The following is a 19,819-nucleotide window of genomic DNA, read 5'->3' as shown; positions in this document are numbered from 1 at the left end:
GATGGGGCCCAACAATATCGGGAAAGACCACCTCCAAAAAATTCTTGGGATTTTCGATCCGTCCGAATTTGATTCGGGTCCTCCGGAGTAGTAAGCTATTACCTAACCGCTCGACCATCCGGTTGTCAAAGAAAAAGTCGATAAGAGAATGAGGAATCCTTAAAGCGGTCGATAGTAAAAAAAATTTGAGGATCCCTGTTCTAGACTTTCTACAGTGAAAAACTCGTAATGCCAAATTTTCAACATTCCGGGAAAGTGAAAAAATACAATAAAAATGTTTGGCTTTGAACAAACGTTTATCGGTTATGAATTAAAATCATTGACCTTAATAATTTTTCGGCGTTAAAGCAAGTGTATTTTTAGGTTTTAAAAGTTAAACTTACGCAGTGGGGCGTTATCCTACGTGCAAAAGGACAATTGCTTGGGGCATTCACTAACAGGAAATCCCAAACCAATCTTTGATAAGAATATATTTTTCAAAAAAATTCCCCTGAAGAAAAATATATGAAGCCAACACTATATGTGGGACTTTTCAAATTTGCCAGGCTCCCACGAAGCCACTGGATATACGGGCCAGAAATCGGTGATTTTATGAGGTTTTCACTCTAGAGTCTGTAGTCTAGACAGTGATAAGCAATTTTACCGACTGAGAACCTCAGCCTTCTGGACAGCCGCATAGATTTTTTTTCCTATAGAATTGCAGCTTAGTGTTGCAAAATGGCACGAGGCAGATAACAAAAAAGTAAAATTGCATTTCCAAAACCCAGGAGCCGCATATCAGGATCTCGCGGGCCGCGGGTTTCTCGTGACCATCGATATCTACATTAATTAAAATTTGGTGTAGTTTCCATAGAAAATTAGAACAAATGAGTTTAATATTCTTGTTTTCTCCGCTTTACAAATTATTAATTTCGATTCCGTTTATATATGAAGCATTTTTCGTAGATTGCAGTTTAAAAGATCTGAAACCTTTCGTTTTAATTCAATATAAAATTATTAATTAGAAAATAATTAAAATTATATATACGAACAATTAAGTTTTTTATTAATTCAATACTCAATATAATTTTATTGTTAAAATAAATATTATTATTAAAAATAATTTTCTTCCGTCATTTTGCTAACACCAGAGGGAGAAGTATATTCCATCGTTTTGTTTTGTGATCGGTAGATGTTCATGTAAGAAGAAAGGGAAGAAAAATTTTTAATTTTATGATTGAAAAGTGATTCGTTTTCAAAAAAGAAAACATGGCATTAGCATCGGCAAAAGCTTTATTGGATGAGCTAATGGGTCGCAACAGAGATCTGGCACCGACAGAGAAGAAAGGATCAAATTGGGAAGACCCTGAGGTTAGGCTTAAGTAATGAGTGAAATCCAGTTTTTAATTTCCATATCTTTTTTTTTACAGATTGATTGATACGTTCTCCACTAATCCATATTTGACCAATGTAAATGTTATTTGCTATGTTTTTATATGACAGATTGCATTTTTCTTCGTATTATGATGATGATCTATATTCTCCATTGAAAAGTAGGATTTGGAGAAAATAGTGACGAATTTTTTCAAATATTCATGTCTGGATTGTGTAAATTGTTATGTGAAAATTATTCAGTTTTTTGTTTTGTAATTTGTGTATGAAGTAGTAAAATTAATATTCCTAGTATTTTAGTGGATGACTGCCGAATGCTGGTTAATGTGCGAAGAATGTCTTACTCGATAATTAAAAATCGGCTAAAGTATCACTAGCTTGTCGAGTGAACGTTTCCGTCTGCTTTCGAAGGACATCTTTGGGCTAAAGATCAAAATGGCTACGTTCGGCAGACTCGACAGTTGTAACTGAGCAAATTGGTAGCTGTTACGTAGCAACCTGGATCTGCCAAACAATGAGTGAAGTTGCATTGGAACAAAAAGCCTCATTGGTCAGTTTCGGGTAGCAATAGGTAGCGTAAATGAAAGACGCTGCCAAATGTGAAGTCAAAACACCAAATGTGTTCCGAAAGATGTTACCTTAGAGAGCGTTCGGCAGAAAAATACTTGATGACTCTGGAACAGACGAGTCTGCCGAATGCAGCCGATATAACTGCACAATTTTTAAGTGATTGATTTGTATGCATTGTTGTCTGCCGATTGGCGGAGATGATTCGAATGATGTACAAAATACGAGCACGATTTTCGAATGATTCAATTTGGATATTTGGGTGCCTGCCGATTGGCGGAGATGGTTCTTGCACAAACTCATGTTGGTGTTTAAGGGTGGAGGAATACTTCCCACACATTAGGGAAAGTGTCGTCTTTTAAGTTGACGGCCTTTTTATTTGAAACTGCCTTGTATATCTCCAACAGTTTGACGTAGGAAAGTTGTGCTCGATTAGGAATCTAAGAGAGTTCAACTTCGCTAGCTTTGACGCTGGCATTTACACAAATTCACATGGGGACTATCTCCATTGATCACCAAGCATCTAAGTATCTGAATTGGATCGTTTGAAAATCATGCTCTCCTTTTGTATGTCATTCGACTCTGCCGATCGGCAGGTGATGACGTACAAACTGGATCGTTTAAAAATTGTGCAGTTATATTTTGATCTTTAGCATGAAGATGTCCAATTAAAGTGGATGATAACATTTGCTTGACAGAGTGACAGTTTTGCTGGTTTTTAGGTTATTGAATTAGATGTTCTTTTCTTGTATTTTGTTCATTCTTATAACAAAATATGAACAACATTAACTTTTTTTATATTTAATTTTTTAGAATAAATGATTACATATGAAAAGTTTGGTAAAACTAAAGAAGCTGACTATTATACATTTTCTTTTAATTTCTTTTTTAAAAGAGAGATGTTTGATAGTCATTTCTAAAATATGTAGAATGTTTTGGGGTAACTCATATAAAAAGTGCTATAAACAAGAAAATAGTAGGACTACTTACTGAGTGTGCACCATTCCAGATGTCATTGCTTAAACTTGTTTTCATCATAGAGCAGCAGGATGGACAGCATATGAAATGTGTGCTGTCCAACCTCTAGTGAGATCATATAGTGTGACAGAGTGATTATTTAGAAATGTCATTTGCCTCAGTCATGTGACATCTCTGATGTATTTCCTGAGAACTTTCTTCTCCCAAAAGCTCCATTTTTTTGAGAGTAAAGTTTTGAGGCATTACATAATAAAGCAGTGATGTCATATTTCCTGACACATGAAGAAATCCACAAGAGAGGTGAATCATACCTCTCTTATGGATTTCTTCAGAGTCCAAAAGGACTGAAAAATCTGCAGACCACGGTGTAATAAATAATGCATTAGTTATATTTCTGGTAATATCATAATATTCTATAACAAAACCCACTGAGTTAAGATTTGACAAGGACAATTTAGTTTTCAAGATTAATTTCAATAAAAAAGAAAAATAAAAAAATAAATTATGGAATTACTTTAAAATTCAGGTTAAATGTTTATAATCATGTTATTTATTATTTTTGTTATCTAAATTTTTATTTTTTAATAGTTATCTAAATTTACAAAAATTTATATGTATATGTTTTTTATAACTAATCACTTTATTTTAAAATTCGAACTAAAGTTATATAGCAATTATACATATATATATGTATCATTGCTATATAACTTTAGTTCAAATTTTAATCAACTTTAGTTCAAATTTTAGACATTTTATTTAATACAACATATGTAATGTGTGTTGGAGCAGTGCTATTCAGAGTTCTTGTGTTCACAAATCAGTACTTTTTGAAAGTGAATAACTATAAAACAAAGTTATTAGTAAATTTTTTTCTTTTCTGATTATATGAAAACAAAGTGAAACAATCAAATGTTTTGCTAGTGAAAATAATTCTTTCTTAAAAATTAACTAAAAATGTTAAAATGAAATGGATATAACTTTACAAAAGGTTTATAATCATGAGACTAGTGACCTTTATTATATCTCTAGCTATTTGTATTAAACAGAGACCAGGACTGTGAATCAAGTTTTATTGATTAATAGTTTTGGTTTCTGTTTAATCAATAAAAGTTTGTGGACCACTGTTTATCAAATTGTGGTCCACAGACTTTTCAGAATCCAAAAAGAGGTGAATCACATATTAGGAAATATGGTATCTCCAAAGTTCAGCCTGAAAGAATGAAGTTTTTTGTGAGAAGAGTGTTCTCAGGAAATGTCAGAGATGTCTTGTGGCTGATGCAAGTTACGTTTCTAGGTTTCTACAGATGAAGTGACGTCAAAGTGTTTGTTTGTTTTGTTAAGTTATGGCAATGCAACACTTGGGGGAATGCCTTTCAGGAGGTCTTTTTAGGGGAGGGGTACCGTACCTTCTGGCATATAAGACGACCCCCGACTTTTACAGTTAAAATATAGAGTTTGGGATATACTTGCCGTATAAGATTACCGTACTTTCTGGCATATAAGACAACCCCGACTTTTGAGAAGATTTTCCTGGGTTAAAAAGTTGTCTTATACGCTGGAAAATACAGTAACTGGCCCCTATTCAGGCATTTCAGACGTGGATAAAACCTGGAAAACTAAACTCCATGTGGTCTGCTCATCCTGGTGAGGCATGAACCCCATGATCAAACCTCCAGTGTTCAGGGAATGGAACCGCATGGCCACTGGTGGGTTAACTTCAGTGTGTCATGTAACATGTTTTGTACTGTACATGTCATCATTGAAAGTGTTGCTCCATGATGAAAACAACCTGAATGGCATCTTAAATGGTGCACACTTGATAAGTAGACCTATGATTTTTTGTTTATAGTGTTTTTTATATGCCATCCCCAAAAACATTCTATGTGTTTTAGAAATGAGTATCAAATATGTATCTTTATATGTACGTATATATATATATATATATTTTTTTTTTTTTTTTTTATGGTCAGCTTCTATAGTTTTATCAAAAATTTTTATGATGAATCCTTCAGATTTTGACTATTTGATATAATTGGTTTTACATAACCTTCATTAATACTAAAAATTTCATTTTATGTAATGTTCTCATATTATGAATATCTCATCTCACATAATCAAATTACATTAATAACAGATAAACACATAAAAGCATGTTTACTTGTTCTTTTTTGATATATACAGAGTGTAATGAAACTGTGCTAATGTTCTTTATGAACTGATGACTGGTGTGCAACGAAAAACAAACAAAAAGCTGGTCATTGGTTCATAGAGTACATTATTGACTATACCCTGTTGTTGTGTGTTGTTTACTGTGCTAATATTTTAGGGATAATGTCTGTAGTAAAAAATCTTCAAATTCTGTATAAACACTTTTCAAATTCAGCTTTGTTTTTGAGATCTGGCCAACCAAAAAAGGATATTTTTCAAATCATCTGCCAAAGTACTAATATTAGAGTTGTCAATGTCTTAAAGTAAGTTGCCAATGGAAGTAACTAAATTTTGCCTATGTATGCCATATTGTAAACAAAGCCCTTATCCACTTTAAGATTTTGCATTATTTATCTACTTTACAGTAAAAAAAAATAATTGGAAAGCAAGAGTGTTTAATGTAAATTTACTTTGAAAATATTTGTATATTTTCTATTATGGAAAACAAATAGTGGTATCCTTTTGACAAGATATTTAAAATTGGTTTCTAATAAGATTTTTTTGCAGTCTAGATCTTAAAAACAAATCAGAATTTGAAAAAAAATTCTAAAAGATTTTAAGCTTATTTTGACCCTAGAATCTGTCTGTAAAATGTTGGCACAGAATTTCTTTACATCCTGCATAATTTGAAAATTTTCATATCATATGTAATGGACCAATTGTTTAATTCTAATAAACAGTAGTGTGTTTTGTTCAGTAATAGAAAGAATAACATGTTATTTAGGAAAAACATAAGTGGCAGAAAATTCATAAAGAATGTCTGTTATTTATCCCAAGAATAGATCAAAGTCTGAAGCAATCAAAAGTATGTTACTAATTATACAGGGTGGGCCAGCAAAAACGAAACGGCAGTGTGTTCGTGTTCGTCCAAGCAAAGCGCTCGGACAGGTCGATTTTACTCTCGAGGGGACATCTTTTGCAATAAAGTTTTTGCGATTCTGAATATTAACTAAACAAACATTTTTTTCGAAATAAATGCTTGTTTAGTTATTACAAAATAAATAAGTTTTTAAAATTTTTTGTCGTCTGTTGTATTCAAAATCGCAAAAACTTTATTGCAAAAGATGTCCCCTCGAGAGTAGAATCGACCTGTCCGAGCGCTTTGCTTGGACGAACACGAACACTCTGCCGTTTCGTTTTTGCTGGCCCACCCTGTATATATATATATATATATATATATATTCTGGGCTTCTAGTCAAATCATTTTTGCAAATAAAACTATTCATTTGACTAATGAAATTCTGTGAGTATTCATCAATTGATGAGAGGATCTCCCACTATTCTTCATCAGGCTCAAAGAGATGTTTTGCAACAATTTAAATGCCTGCCTATCAGCAGGCTGTTAATGACCATTCCCTTTCATTTTCAGTAAGACAGGCATTGGCCTCTCATTGGTAAGGTTCGAATTATGCCCTTTCACTTGATAAGTGTTTTGTTAGGCTAGTTATTCATAGCTTTGCCTAACACATATAGGAAAAAAGATACTGTTGAATGAATCACTCAGTTACAGCTGTTTGAACTTTGCTGTCAGACTTAAAAAAGTTTATCAAATGTCACAGATTCCAAGATCCAAAATCAAGGAATTTGCGAGATGACATATTAGGGCTGTAAGACATGCTGTAGAACTTCCCTTTCAATGTGATCAGGAAAATTTTGGTGTGGAGAGAATCAAGGATGTTTTTACAGGCTCAAATATCATAAGCAGTTTGCTTTAGATTTAGTTATGTAGATCAATGTGTTTTAAAGTGTGGATTATAAACCCTTTGTGTTTTAGGAGTTGCAAATGCTTTCAAAATTAAATAATAAAAAAGAAACATATTAAGGAAAATTCGTTATTTGATATTATAAATGAACTTTTATTGGACTTTTAGTATGGAATAACACAGATACTATAAAAAGCAAGTACTGTAATTTCATGTGGATAACCTGCAGCAGTATACATCCTGATGGCATACACCTTGTAGAAAATTGCAAGAACAAAAACAACTTTTGTGTAACTCCCCAACACATACCCCCATGCCTCTGGGGCAACTGTTGAAAGCAATATGCAGTTTAACAAACCATTGTAGACACAATCAATCAAGCTCAAATATACTACTGTATGATCATAATCATATTAGTTTCTAGCTTATTCAGACTATAGTTTGGCTAACTATTAGTAATATAAAAACTCTTTTGTAAAGATAGATGATTAGACTGCTATCTTATACTAATATTAACTAATAATTAAATTAAATTTACTTCAAAACTTATTGTTTAATTTTTATTAATATAATAAAATAATATAATTAAAATAAATAATTTAAAATAATAATTAATGAAAATTAAACTAAAGATGACCAAATATCCTACTCAGCTCCTTAAATAATAAATCATCCAACACCTTATGCTGAGTAAACGTTTATTAAATAAACATTAACGTTTTTGACCCGTAAGTAACGATTGTGTATTTATTTTAATTTGTATTTTTATTTTATTTTACTTATATTATTTTTATTTTATTACATTATTTACATCGTTATTGTATTAGTTCATTTAGTATATTTGTTTTATTTTATTATTTATTTGTTGATTTATCTAGTATTTTGTTTTAAATTTAAATGTAAAAATGTTCAAACATTCTAACGTTTAAATATTAAGTTAAAATACATTCGAGATTACTTGCAGCTGAAGATGGCCTATCATATTGGGTCAAAAACGTTAATGTTTCTTTAATAAATGATTTCTCAGCATCAGGTGTTGGATTATTTATCACTAAAGATGACATTACCTTTTTGCTTTATTTTTTAAACTCTGATACAGAAATTTGTTTACCCTTGTAGTCCTGTACTTACTGGCAACCTCATAATTCAATTGCAGGTGTTAATTTACATAACTGGGACAGTTAATAAAGTGTAAAAATAAATAGACTCCTCAAAAGTGAAATTGCAACACTGCAAAGGAATGTGCATAGCCACATGCATATTGCAGGACCAGTAGAAGTGACAGAGAAATACAAATGATTAAAAGAACAAAGGTATGCAACATACATCTGTTTATCCAGTAACAAATATGGCCAATGTAGGCAGCTATACAGACTGCTATATGGCAAGGAATACTATCAATGAGGCAATTAATGGTTGCCTGAGGTATTTGTGAAGCTGCGTCCACTGGTGTGCATGTCATCTGTGGTATGTTGCATGGTTCCCAGTGCACCTCATTTTGGACAAGGTCCCAAAAGTGTTTGATGGGAGAGAGGCTGCTGGCTAGGAAATGATGAGAATTCTGTTCAGGCTGGTGAGAGTTCACCATGCACTCTCTTCAAAAATCATCAAAAAAGAAAAAAGTTTGTTCTCTCTTCTTACTGTTATTCTACTTGCGGTTGGGCATTATCTTGCTGGAACACTATGTTGGGCGTAGCCTGTACCAGTGGCCAACCATCGGCCCCAGAATTTGTGTAACTTACTGGTCTTCTGTCACAGTACCTGAAATGAGCACTAGAGACTGTCCACTGATCAAACGTGAGGCTTGGTGAAAACGGCAGGCACATAGTGTGTCCTGAGATACCACCACACCCATCCATGGCCGTCATTCCGCCACAGATAGAAGTGGGATTCATCCATGAACAATACCCAATGCCATTAAGTGTGATCCAGTTGTGATGACGATGACACCATGCCAGGCATGCAGTGTCAAGTGGTTAATGGCAGCTTGACTTCATCCAACCTGTTGTGAATGGTTCAGGTGGACACCGATGCATCCATTGATGGCGACAAGTGGCTTTGGATGCCACATGCCATGGCAAATTGGTCCTGAAGGGCTGTTTGGCGAATCTGCCAGTCTGTGTGCTCCATTGTGTGCTGGTTTGATTCACTCTCTTTTTGGCATGATTGCAGATGTTCCTCTGTCTATCATGTCACATTGTCGGATGGTAATCATGTTGCCCAACACACATGGCAACTGGGTGCGTCGACAAATTGAGGTCATGCAGATTCAGGATACGGCCTCATTCCCCAGATGTTAACTGGTGGTATTCAGCTCAGTGTCATCTCTGAAGCATTTCCTATGATTCTGATAGCATTTATGGCCCAAGCTGGCTGCAGGTCTTCATAGCCTGAAAGTGGGTACCACAAGACGCAGTGTATATGCAAACTTAATCATTTGCATATCTCTGTCACTTATACCAGGCCTGTAATTTGCATGTGGCTATGCACATTCCTTTGTGATTTTGCAGTTTCACTTTTGAGGGGTGTAAATACAATTAATATTTTAATTTAACTACTAATTTCCTTTGCCCAGTAGCAGTAATAAAATGAACTTGGAAAAAATTAAACAGAAAATATTATTTTGTATTAAAATATTTTAATATAGTATTTTTTAAAGTCATAATATATATTATGATTTTATTATTGATATTGAAATTATTTTCTGTTTGATTCTGTTTGAGTTTGCAATAAATTGCATATTGGCATAAATACCTGGGGTTTGGTGAGATCCTCTAAAAGAACAGGTGAAGATGATAGGTCAGACTGTTCATTACTTGATTTATCACTGGAGAAGGTTGGTACGTTGGGAACATTTGATATACGGTGGCATACGCCTAGGGTTTCTCAAACGGGATTCCGGTTGTTTTTTAACCAGGGAATTATCCCGGGAAATCCCACAAATTTCTTAAAAATTCACTTTTTTCTTATTTCATGTTAAGGTTGAGGAAATTTTGCAAATATAAAGTATAATTAACTCATAAACTGTCAGAATACATTTGTATTTATTAATTTTAAACCTACTTATTAGTTTTTTTTAAATTTTTGCTTGTTATGGCACGTCACAAATGGTCAATAATCAATACTTAGCTTATTTGTGGCAGGACTCTCAAAATTCTTTACCAGTAATATCTGGAATAATTGTGCTTATGCTGTCTTAATTTTTAACCATGCCCAGTAGCTTCAATGACTGTGTAACACCAAGTTGTGCAAATTGGGCAAGGATACAAACGAGTATGAAGTCAGCAAGTATGAAGTTTTTCTTCATAATCTGATTGTTAAAGACAAACAAACTGCCGAATTATTGGGCTATGATGTTTCTATTAAAGTAGTTGAGGTAGACAAATCAAGAATACTAGGGAACAAAAGAAGTACTACAATCTCAAAAATGAACTAGAAAACTTTCAGGATACAGGTGAAAAACACATATTTGTCTTCTCTTAAATGCATTAAACACAATTCCAATCACATCAACTGAATTGGTAAAGGCATTCTCGGTAGCAAGACTTTTCATTACTAAAATAAGAATTAAATTGAGTGATCAGAGTATTGACCATCTTTGCTTTTTAAAATCTTATAAAAATTTAGAATATTTTGTATCATATTTTATTTAAAAAATCAAAAATTACCTTCTAAGTTAGAAGTTTGATCTAAGTTCATTTTTCTTTAAATTTTCAACTCAATTCAAAGTCATTTTTTGTTGTTGTATGCAGTTTCCAGCAAACTTTAATAAATTTTTTCTATTTGTGAAAATTTCTACGTAATTCAAAGATAATTTTTAATACATATCTTACACAGCATTATCAATATGATTTTGGAGGTTGTGGAATGTATTAAATTACTTTAAAAAACAAAAAATAATTATATCATTTGATTTCATGATATTTTGTATATCTTAAAAATAATTAATTTTGTCCCGGGATCCTGGGAAACAGTTCACTTTTATCCCGGAATCCCGGGACAAGCAAAAAACCGGGAAATGAGAAACCCTACATACTCCTGTTTGAGGCTATTCTATATTCAGAGATGATGGTAATCTGTATTCAGAGGCATAGAGTTGTTGGTTGAGGAGCGAGTGACGACTTTTTAAGTTGGTGGGTAATGGATGGCGACTGCCCCATTTGGCTGTCAGTTTTGATATTAAAACAATAGTGCATGGCTGAGGTCAAAGGATCATGGGAAAACATTGCTTTCACCTCCAAGAACATGAGAAGTTCTCAAGTAGTAAAGGATAATCAATAACATTATATCCAAAATAGGTATGATGAAATCAAAAAAAGATTTTTTTAAAATTCAGGTTCTCACACTCACATTAACAATGATTCAGATGGTTGAGATATTGATTATGACAACAGTGATTTTGATTAATTTTTTTGTACCTGGTGATCTGATAAATAAGTCTGGAATTTCTGAGACGTCTAGTTACTTAGAAAATAATGGTGACATTACTAACACAAACAGTCCTTTCTAGTCAAAAAATGTACTTTATGGGCAAAGCATGATTGAGTTTGGAATCATAATGTTTCTTACAGAGGCACTAAACATTCAGGACATAGAATTTTCTGTTTGACAAATTTTGATACAAAAGTTGATGATGATACAATGATCAGTATATTGTACCAAACTAAAGTTTACAACATAACAATCAATATTTATCAAGCCAAAAAAAAAAAATATATATACGATATCTTTGTTTTTTTTTAATCCTGTAGTAACTAGAGATTTGTGAAAACAAATGATCTGAACCATATTATATTATAAAAACATAACTTATTGTGCTGATATTCTAAATAATAAGGTCAGGTGATATTATGTCAAAACATTGTCTAAAAAATGCTCTTTGAATTTTTTTTGTAATACACTAACTAGATTTAGTTTTAATTTATGCATATGTCTTATACACAAATGTGTCAAAATTGCTTGAAAAAAATTTATACAGAAGCTCACTGAAGTAGTTGAAGAATAATTTATCTTTATTTTTCAGCATTGTTTAGTAAAGAAAAGACAATGTTCTCAAACAAACATAAGAAAATGTCAATTGTTAGGAAATTACAAAAAAAAAAAAGCATAGACGGTCATTGAACAAAATGCTTGCCTGCATTTTGTATACACACAAAACTTGTCATTATTATGTAAATTGTTTAAAAATAAACAAATTTTTATTCGGTTATTTTTATAAATCCATTTTCAAAACTTGAAATGCTCAAAAACTTCAAATTATCACAAAATAAAATGTGAGAACTGGATTTAACTGTTGGGGACAAATTGTTCTCCTTAAGTGGTGTAGGCCCTCTACGGTAAAGAAAGTCTGGGTGTTTTAGTGTTAAAATATTTAAGTAGTTAAAATATTAGGAAGATATACTAGTTTTAGAAGTTTGAGTTGCAGAATAATTCAGCATATTCAGATTTCTCATCTTGTAGATACATTCGAAGTTTTGTTTTAAATTCAAAAACTTTTGTCAATATATTTCTTCTTGAAATGTCTAATCTCTATAAAGTAAAGAATTTTATAAACTTGTGTCTTTATGTATTATTTGAAAAATATGAGTTTGTATTGCTTTTTCCTTTCAAGAAATTCACAACTATAATTATAGTTCAAAATGGAATCCAATTAGAATATAGATTTGTAAGGTAATATGGTGGTATAGCAAACAGCACATTCATGTAGCATTTGATGATGTTTGTTTTGATCTTGCAATGACCACTTTGACATTCTGTTGTTCCTTGGTGTTAGAATATATGGAAATGCACTTTGTCCAGTCAATATCATACTTTGCATAAATCATTTTGAATAAACTGTTTTCAGTTGTGTTAGTTTCTAGTGCTTTATAAAATACTAGCAGACCCGGCCACGCGTTGCTGTGGCTCAAAATGTATCTATTATAAATGTATAACGCCTCCCCGGGGGAATTTCAAAAAATCCCTTCTTAGTGTACATTCTCTTGACGTACCCTATTAAAACGCAATCAAAGACGCATCTAAAATAGTATAATAAAAGTCGAGTTCTTCACAGTAAGCCTTAATCCTGTCCCTCTCCCCCGCAAGGGATTATCGAAAAATCCCTTTTTAGTGTATATTCTGTTGACGTAACCTATTAAAACGCAATTAAAAACGCAAAAAACCGCATCTAAAATAGTATAATAGAAGCCAAGTTTTTCACGGTAAGCCTTAATCCTGTCCCTCTCCCCCGCAAGGGATTATCGAAAAATCCCTTTTTAGTGTATATTCTGTTGACGTCACCTATTAAAACGCAATTAAAAACGCAAAAAATTGCATGCAAAATAGTATAAATAGAAGCAGAGTTCTTCACAGTAAGCCTTAATCCTGTCCCTTTCCCCGCTGAGGAATATCGAAAAATCCCTTTTTAGTGTATATTCTGTTGACGTAACCTATTAAAACGCAATTAAAAACGCAAAACACCGCATGCAAAATAGTATAAATAGAAGCCGAGTTCTTCACAGTAAGCCTTAATCTTGTCTCTTTCCCCGCTGAGGAATATCGAAAAATCCCTTTTTAGTGTATATTCTGTTGACGTAACCTATTAAAACGCAATTAAAAACGCAAAAAACCGCATGCAAAATAGTATAAATAGAAGCCGAGTTCTTCACAGTAAGCCTTAATCTTGTCTCTTTCCCCGCTGAGGAATATCGAAAAATCCCTTTTTAGTGTATATTCTGTTGACGTAACCTATTAAAACGCAATTAAAAACGCAAAAAACCGCATGCAAAATAGTATAAATAGAAGCAGAGTTCTTCACAGTAAGCCTTAATCCTGTCCCTTTCCCCGCTGAGGAATATCGAAAAATCCCTTTTTAGTGTATATTCTGTTGACGTAACCTATTAAAACGCAATTAAAAACGCAAAACACCGCATGCAAAATAGTATAAATAGAAGCCGAGTTCTTCACAGTAAGCCTTAATCTTGTCTCTTTCCTCCGCTGAGGAATATCGAAAAATCCCTTTTTAGTGTATATTCTGTTGACGTCACCTATTAAAACGCAATTAAAAACGCAAAAAATTGCATGCAAAATAGTATAAATAGAAGCAGAGTTCTTCACAGTAAGCCTTAATCCTGTCCCTTTCCCCGCTGGAGAATATCGAAAAATCCCTTTTTAGTGTATATTCTGTTGACGTAACCTATTAAAACGCAATTAAAAACGCAAAAAACCGCATGCAAAATAGTATAAATAGAAGCAGAGTTCTTCACAGTAAGCCTTAATCCTGTCCCTTTCCCCGCTGAGGAATATCGAAAAATCCCTTTTTAGTGTATATTCTGTTGACGTAACCTATTAAAACGCAATTAAAAACGCAAAACACCGCATGCAAAATAGTATAAATAGAAGCCGAGTTCTTCACAGTAAGCCTTAATCTTGTCTCTTTCCCCGCTGAGGAATATCGAAAAATCCCTTTTTAGTGTATATTCTGTTGACGTAACCTATTAAAACGCAATTAAAAACGCAAAAAACCGCATGCAAAATAGTATAAATAGAAGCCGAGTTCTTCACAGTAAGCCTTAATCTTGTCTCTTTCCCCGCTGAGGAATATCGAAAAATCCCTTTTTAGTGTATATTCTGTTGACGTAACCTATTAAAATGCAATTAAAAACGCAAAACACCGCATGCAAAATAGTATAAATAGAAGCCGAGTTCTTCACAGTAAGCCTTAATCTTGTCTCTTTCCCCGCTGAGGAATATCGAAAAATCCCTTTTTAGTGTATATTCTGTTGACGTAACCTATTAAAACGCAATTAAAAACGCAAAACACCGCATGCAAAATAGTATAAATAGAAGCCGAGTTCTTCACAGTAAGCCTTAGTCCTGTCCCTCTCTGTCGCAAGGGATTATCGAAAAATCCCTTTTTAGTGTATATTCTGTTGACGTAACCTATTAAAATGCAATCAAAAACGCAAAAAACCGCATGTAAAATAGTATAATAGAAGCCGAGTTCTTCACGGTAAGCCTTAATCCCGTCCATCTCCCCCCAGTAGGGGGAATTTAGACGTGTATATTATATACAAACACTTGTGTATTCGAATGCAACGTTGTGTCAAAATTCAAAAGGAATCGGTAGGAACAAACGTTATATTTTATTTATATAGATAGATAGAAAATGATCTGCTTTAGTCCGTTCTAACAGAAAAGCATAATGCCTCACAGAAAAGCCAACTTAGGTTGTCAGAAGTTAGCGCCATCTGTTGGACATGAAAGCCTTAATCCATATATAAATATATTTTTGAAAGGGGGAAATAGTGGTCTTCACATATGCCACAAACCTTCGCGGGAGTGTATTAAACAACTTCCCAAAGTTTCATGGCAATCGGATAAATAGTGTGGTAATGCATGAAGGACAGACACACAGACAGACACATTCATTTTTATATATATAGAAAATGTTTTGAATAGTGTTCTCTACATCATATCATTTGAGACTTACAAATAATCATGGATATCAACTCAATTAAAAATATCTAGATTTGTCAAACTGTAAACAGACATGTCTACTAATTTTTTCTAAATTTTAGTTTTTCTATTTTATTGAGAAATTGATTGCAAATATTGTTGATCATATAGATTTTTTGTTGTGTTGTGTTGTCAAACATAGATATAATTTTGAGTTTTTCATCTTTTGTTTTTTGTATCATAATTTTTACCAAGTCAACAAGCTGCTAGTGTAAAATTAGACTTTAAACAATTGTATGCAGCTTGCCTTCCTTTTAAAGACAAAATGCAACTTAATTTTTTGCTTGCACTGGATACCTAAGTAATATTTTATTACTGGTGGTGAAGAGCTTTCAATATTTCTTGAAAGGACAAGCCTTTCAAAATTTTTTGGATGTTTATACTGTGGTGGGTCCACCAGTGACCAAGCGGTTCTGTTCCCTGAACACTGGGAGTTTGGTTGTGGGGTTTGCGCTTGAAGTTTTCTGGGTTTTCTCCATGTCTGTAATGCCTGAATAGGGGCCAGTTACCCTTAAAAAGACCTCCTGAAAGGCATCTCCCTAGGCAGATTTCCCAAGTATTGCATTGCCATAACTTAATAAAACAAACAAATAATTGTAATATGGTGGCTTCATACTTTCTTGAGATAGTACTTGAAAAAAATTTATACAGAAGCTCACTGAAGTAGTTGAAGAATAATTTATCTTTATTTTTTAGCATTGTTTAGTGTGGAATTTACAATTTCACTGTAAATTCCACACTGTTGTTTATACTTAAAAATACCGTATATCTCGGTGGATAAGACGATAGTTGAACCATAAAAAATGGCCCCGAAAATCCGGGGTCGTCTTTTAGGACAGATACAAAAAAATTAGATTGAAATTTATATAAATTAAAACCATTATAAAAAGACAGACAAACCATAATTATTTACTAGAAGAGAGTAGGGTATGTGCACAAAATAGAATAGCGCATACAATGTTTTTGTGAATAGTCATGGTCATTACCCAAATGCCCAAATTAGTGCGAATGTTCGCAAAAATTGCGAGATGCAAGAAAATAAAATTTGTTCATTTGAAAAATTACAAATAGGACATAATTCCATATACGCTATACAGTATTATTATTCAGATAATGATTGCTGATCTAAACTAAATTCATAGGCCGTTGATAGTTTGGGGGTTGTCTTATATGTCAGATATATGCTAAAACTATAAAACTTCGACAAAAATTTATACATTGTCTTATCTGAAGGTCGTATTATCCGCTGAGATATATGGTAACTGTGAAACCACTCAAGATATTTTTTATTATAAAGTCCTGTTTTTTAATGATATAGAAAGTTCCTCTGATGATTCACAAGAGATTAAACAATTTCACCAGAAGTAGGAGGTTAAGCCATTGCTCTGTATAAATGTTATCATGTAATGATCTTTTTAAAAACTCATCCATGATTAGAATGAAATAATCATTGACATCAACTTTACCAGTTTGCCTAATGCTTATTTCATGTGTTGCTCTTGAATCAAATTTAGAAATGTTTTGCACTTCATTTCTAGCTTATTTAAGCATGGGCACAAACCACTGTGGTATTTCTGGAAGAATCTAGTAAGTACACTAGCAGTAATCTAATAAAACTATCTGCTATTTTGCTTAAATTTTTCAATACAGGTATTCCTTTATATAACATGGTAGTTACGTTCCAAAAAAGTGCCGTGTTTGTGAATCAGTGCTATACAAAACAAAGGACTAATACAAAATGTAAAGTTACATTCCAGAAGTTAGCAAAAGTATACTCTTTTTCGTTACTAAGAGAAGTATGTTTATTAAAACAATTGATAATTTATTTCCGATCAATAATTAACATAATCACAAATAAAAGTGCTTTATTACTCATTGATATTAATTTTAGTTAAACGAGGACATTTTAGTTGTGTTTTGAGCTTTTTTATTGATCTTCATCAGAAATATCAGCAACATCTTCAGTTTTTTAATTTTTATAATAATAAGTTTTTATGGATGACAAAATAAAAATATGCTATTAGTCAAAACTTGTTCTAGCGAGTCATGTTTGTTCAGTCAAGTACTGAATGATTTTTTTTTCTAGAATTTATATTCGACTATCAAATTGTTGGAGTTGAGAACAGTTTAAGTACCGAGATACCACTGTATTTTGTTCATCATTTTTACGAATGATTGCTTACCTATGTTTTTATTTAAAATAGCTTAATAACACTTACCTAAAAGTGTTTAAATAAACTTTATTACATACAAAGATTAATCTATAAAAGCAAAACATAGTGACTCTGAAAGCAATGACAACGACAGGAAAGCTAGGATAAGGAAGAAAACAATTGTACTATTAGTTTTCATTAAAGTAAACCTAACAAAAGGCACAAAGAAATTAAAAATTTCAATTAAAATCAAAAAAATCAAATACAGTAATACCTTGGTTTTCGTTGACTTTAGTTATCGTCAGTTTCAGTTTTTGTCGATTTTTTTTCGCAAAAAATTCATCTCAGATTTTGTCACATGCCCAAATGCCTCGCTGCTAACAAAGGGCGACCCATTTTTGCTTTTGTGAAAACAAAGGGCGACCCACACATTTTATGATTCAGTGTGGCATTATTTCTCGTTCTGTGAGCATTACCCTGCGACTGCCCACGTTTCCAGTGGCCAATGTTTCCATTTGCCAAACACTGGGATTTCAGTTGTGGGTTCGTGCTTTGCCAGGACGGGCTGGTCACGTGGAGTTTTCAGGGTTTTCTCCACGTTTGTAATGCCTGAATAGGGGCCAGTTACCCTTAAACGGACCTCCCGGAAGGCATTATTCTCTGCAATATGACCATTATAAATACACACTACTACTATTACATGACAATTACATCACACTTTACCACAGGTAGAAGCTCATGTCCAACTAACTTCTACAAGACAAGACATTACCTCATGCATTTAGCCAAACAATTCCATTGCTTTCCTTTAGATTAGTTTTTTTATATTAATTTCTTATTGCTTTTAGTATTTAACGCTATATTAATTCTCTATAAAATGTGTTTTTGGTATGTATTTTGGATTGTCTAGAACAAATTAATTGGATTTACATTGTTTCATATGGGAATAATTGCCTCATTTTTGTTGGTTTCAGATTTTGTCGATTGTTTTCAGACGAATTAGCAACGAAAACCGAGGTATCACTGTATTGTAAAATTGTTGAGCAAATTTGAGACAGCATGCATGATTATGGGAATAAAGAAATATTGAATAATGTAGTTAGCACTTGTGAAATTTTTTATGTAGGATTTTCCAAATTCTCAAACTGTGTTAGAGTGAAACCAGAAAGTATGTTGTATGGGGATATCCCCAATTTTCCAACTGTGTTTCAGAAGTGCCGTGTTGTACAAGGGATACCTCTTTAGAAAATAAAAATTAAATGTGGTAACAAATATATAGATGTATACAGAGATGGAATATAGCAGTTACCAGTGAATTATGTTATGACAAAATAGCAAGCAATTGTTATTTCGTTATGAAAAATTAAAAAATAACTAAAGTATATAAAGATTAAGTAGAAAAGAGGGTTGAATTTTTAAAACTGGAAATCCTGTGATGATGGATAATTGTTTACGTAAATTGATTGCTTATCTATCATCCATAGTATCATTACTTATTTTCAACCTGCCAGAGCTTAACAAAATTGTTGTGAAAATAGAATGTTGTTTTATGAAATTCATATAGCACATGCATGCTTTAATCTAAAATTTGAGAATTAACATACCAGTAGCAACAAGTTAAATCGCAATTAAGATTTGAAAGTTAAATCAAGAATTAATGCACAGCGAAGATTGATTTTAACTGAACTCTTGATTTAAATCTTATTCCAGATTTACCTTGAGATGGTGAACACAGCTGATAATAGAATCTATGAGAGTTGATTGAATTAAACCTTAGTTGGTCCTCCATTGTATTTCAAATATTGTATTGCTACCTTTTAATGTGTTTGCATCTATTTCAGTAGATATTCTTTTTTAATAAAAGATCAGATTTGAGCCAGTTTAGAGACCCAAAATTCATTTCCAGGCATGCTCCATTTTATTAGTAGGTTGCTGTTATCAGTTTAGGCAGGTTTTAAAGTGACTATAATAAAAGGCTTCTATTGTACTAAATAAATACATCGATTCAACAAAATGTCAATATCAGATCTGTAATATTAATATTTGCATAACCTTTAACTTACATAACTTATTTTAGAGCTCAGATTGCAGATGTTATAGGCTAAAATTCTGATCCGTGCTAATTTTATTTCTAAACTTCTGTAAATTATTTGGCTGTTTAAGTAAATTTGGAAAAACTATAGAAGCTGTGCAGTTGATATGCCAATAATTATTATACAAATATAGTATATTTTTTATAAATATTTAATATATTGTATAAAAAATTCCTAGGTATATAATACTCTTCACTTCTCTATGGAAATAAGAGTATTAATCAATTATCTTGTATATGTTAGACCATCT

The 19,819-nt window shown here is 32.5% G+C and overlaps 1 protein-coding gene across 16 annotated transcripts in view; it reads left to right on the top strand.

Annotated features, from left to right (window-relative positions):
- Nucleotides 1–1,137: 1,137 nt before the first annotated feature.
- The window catches only part of LOC136987651 (luc7-like protein 3), a 103,048-nt gene continuing 84,366 nt past the window's right edge, over nucleotides 1,138–19,819 (top strand). For all 16 annotated transcript variants that reach the window (XR_010882647.1, XR_010882645.1, XR_010882648.1 and 13 more), the window contains exon 1: nucleotides 1,138–1,350. Coding sequence is in view for 5 of the 16 variants with exons in the window: in XM_067285404.1 (XP_067141505.1) it covers nucleotides 1,249–1,350 (102 nt within the window). In the remaining 11 variants the exon portion in view is untranslated. The remainder of the gene's footprint in view (nucleotides 1,351–19,819) is intronic.

The sequence above is a fragment of the Centruroides vittatus genome, unplaced genomic scaffold (assembly GCF_030686945.1).
Source record: "Centruroides vittatus isolate TY-2023 unplaced genomic scaffold, ASM3068694v2 scaffold_2569, whole genome shotgun sequence".
In the NCBI taxonomy this organism is placed as follows: Eukaryota; Metazoa; Arthropoda; class Arachnida; order Scorpiones; family Buthidae; genus Centruroides; species Centruroides vittatus.
The sequence above is the reverse complement of the archived record's forward strand: the minus strand, read 5'-3'. Positions and strand labels throughout refer to the sequence as shown.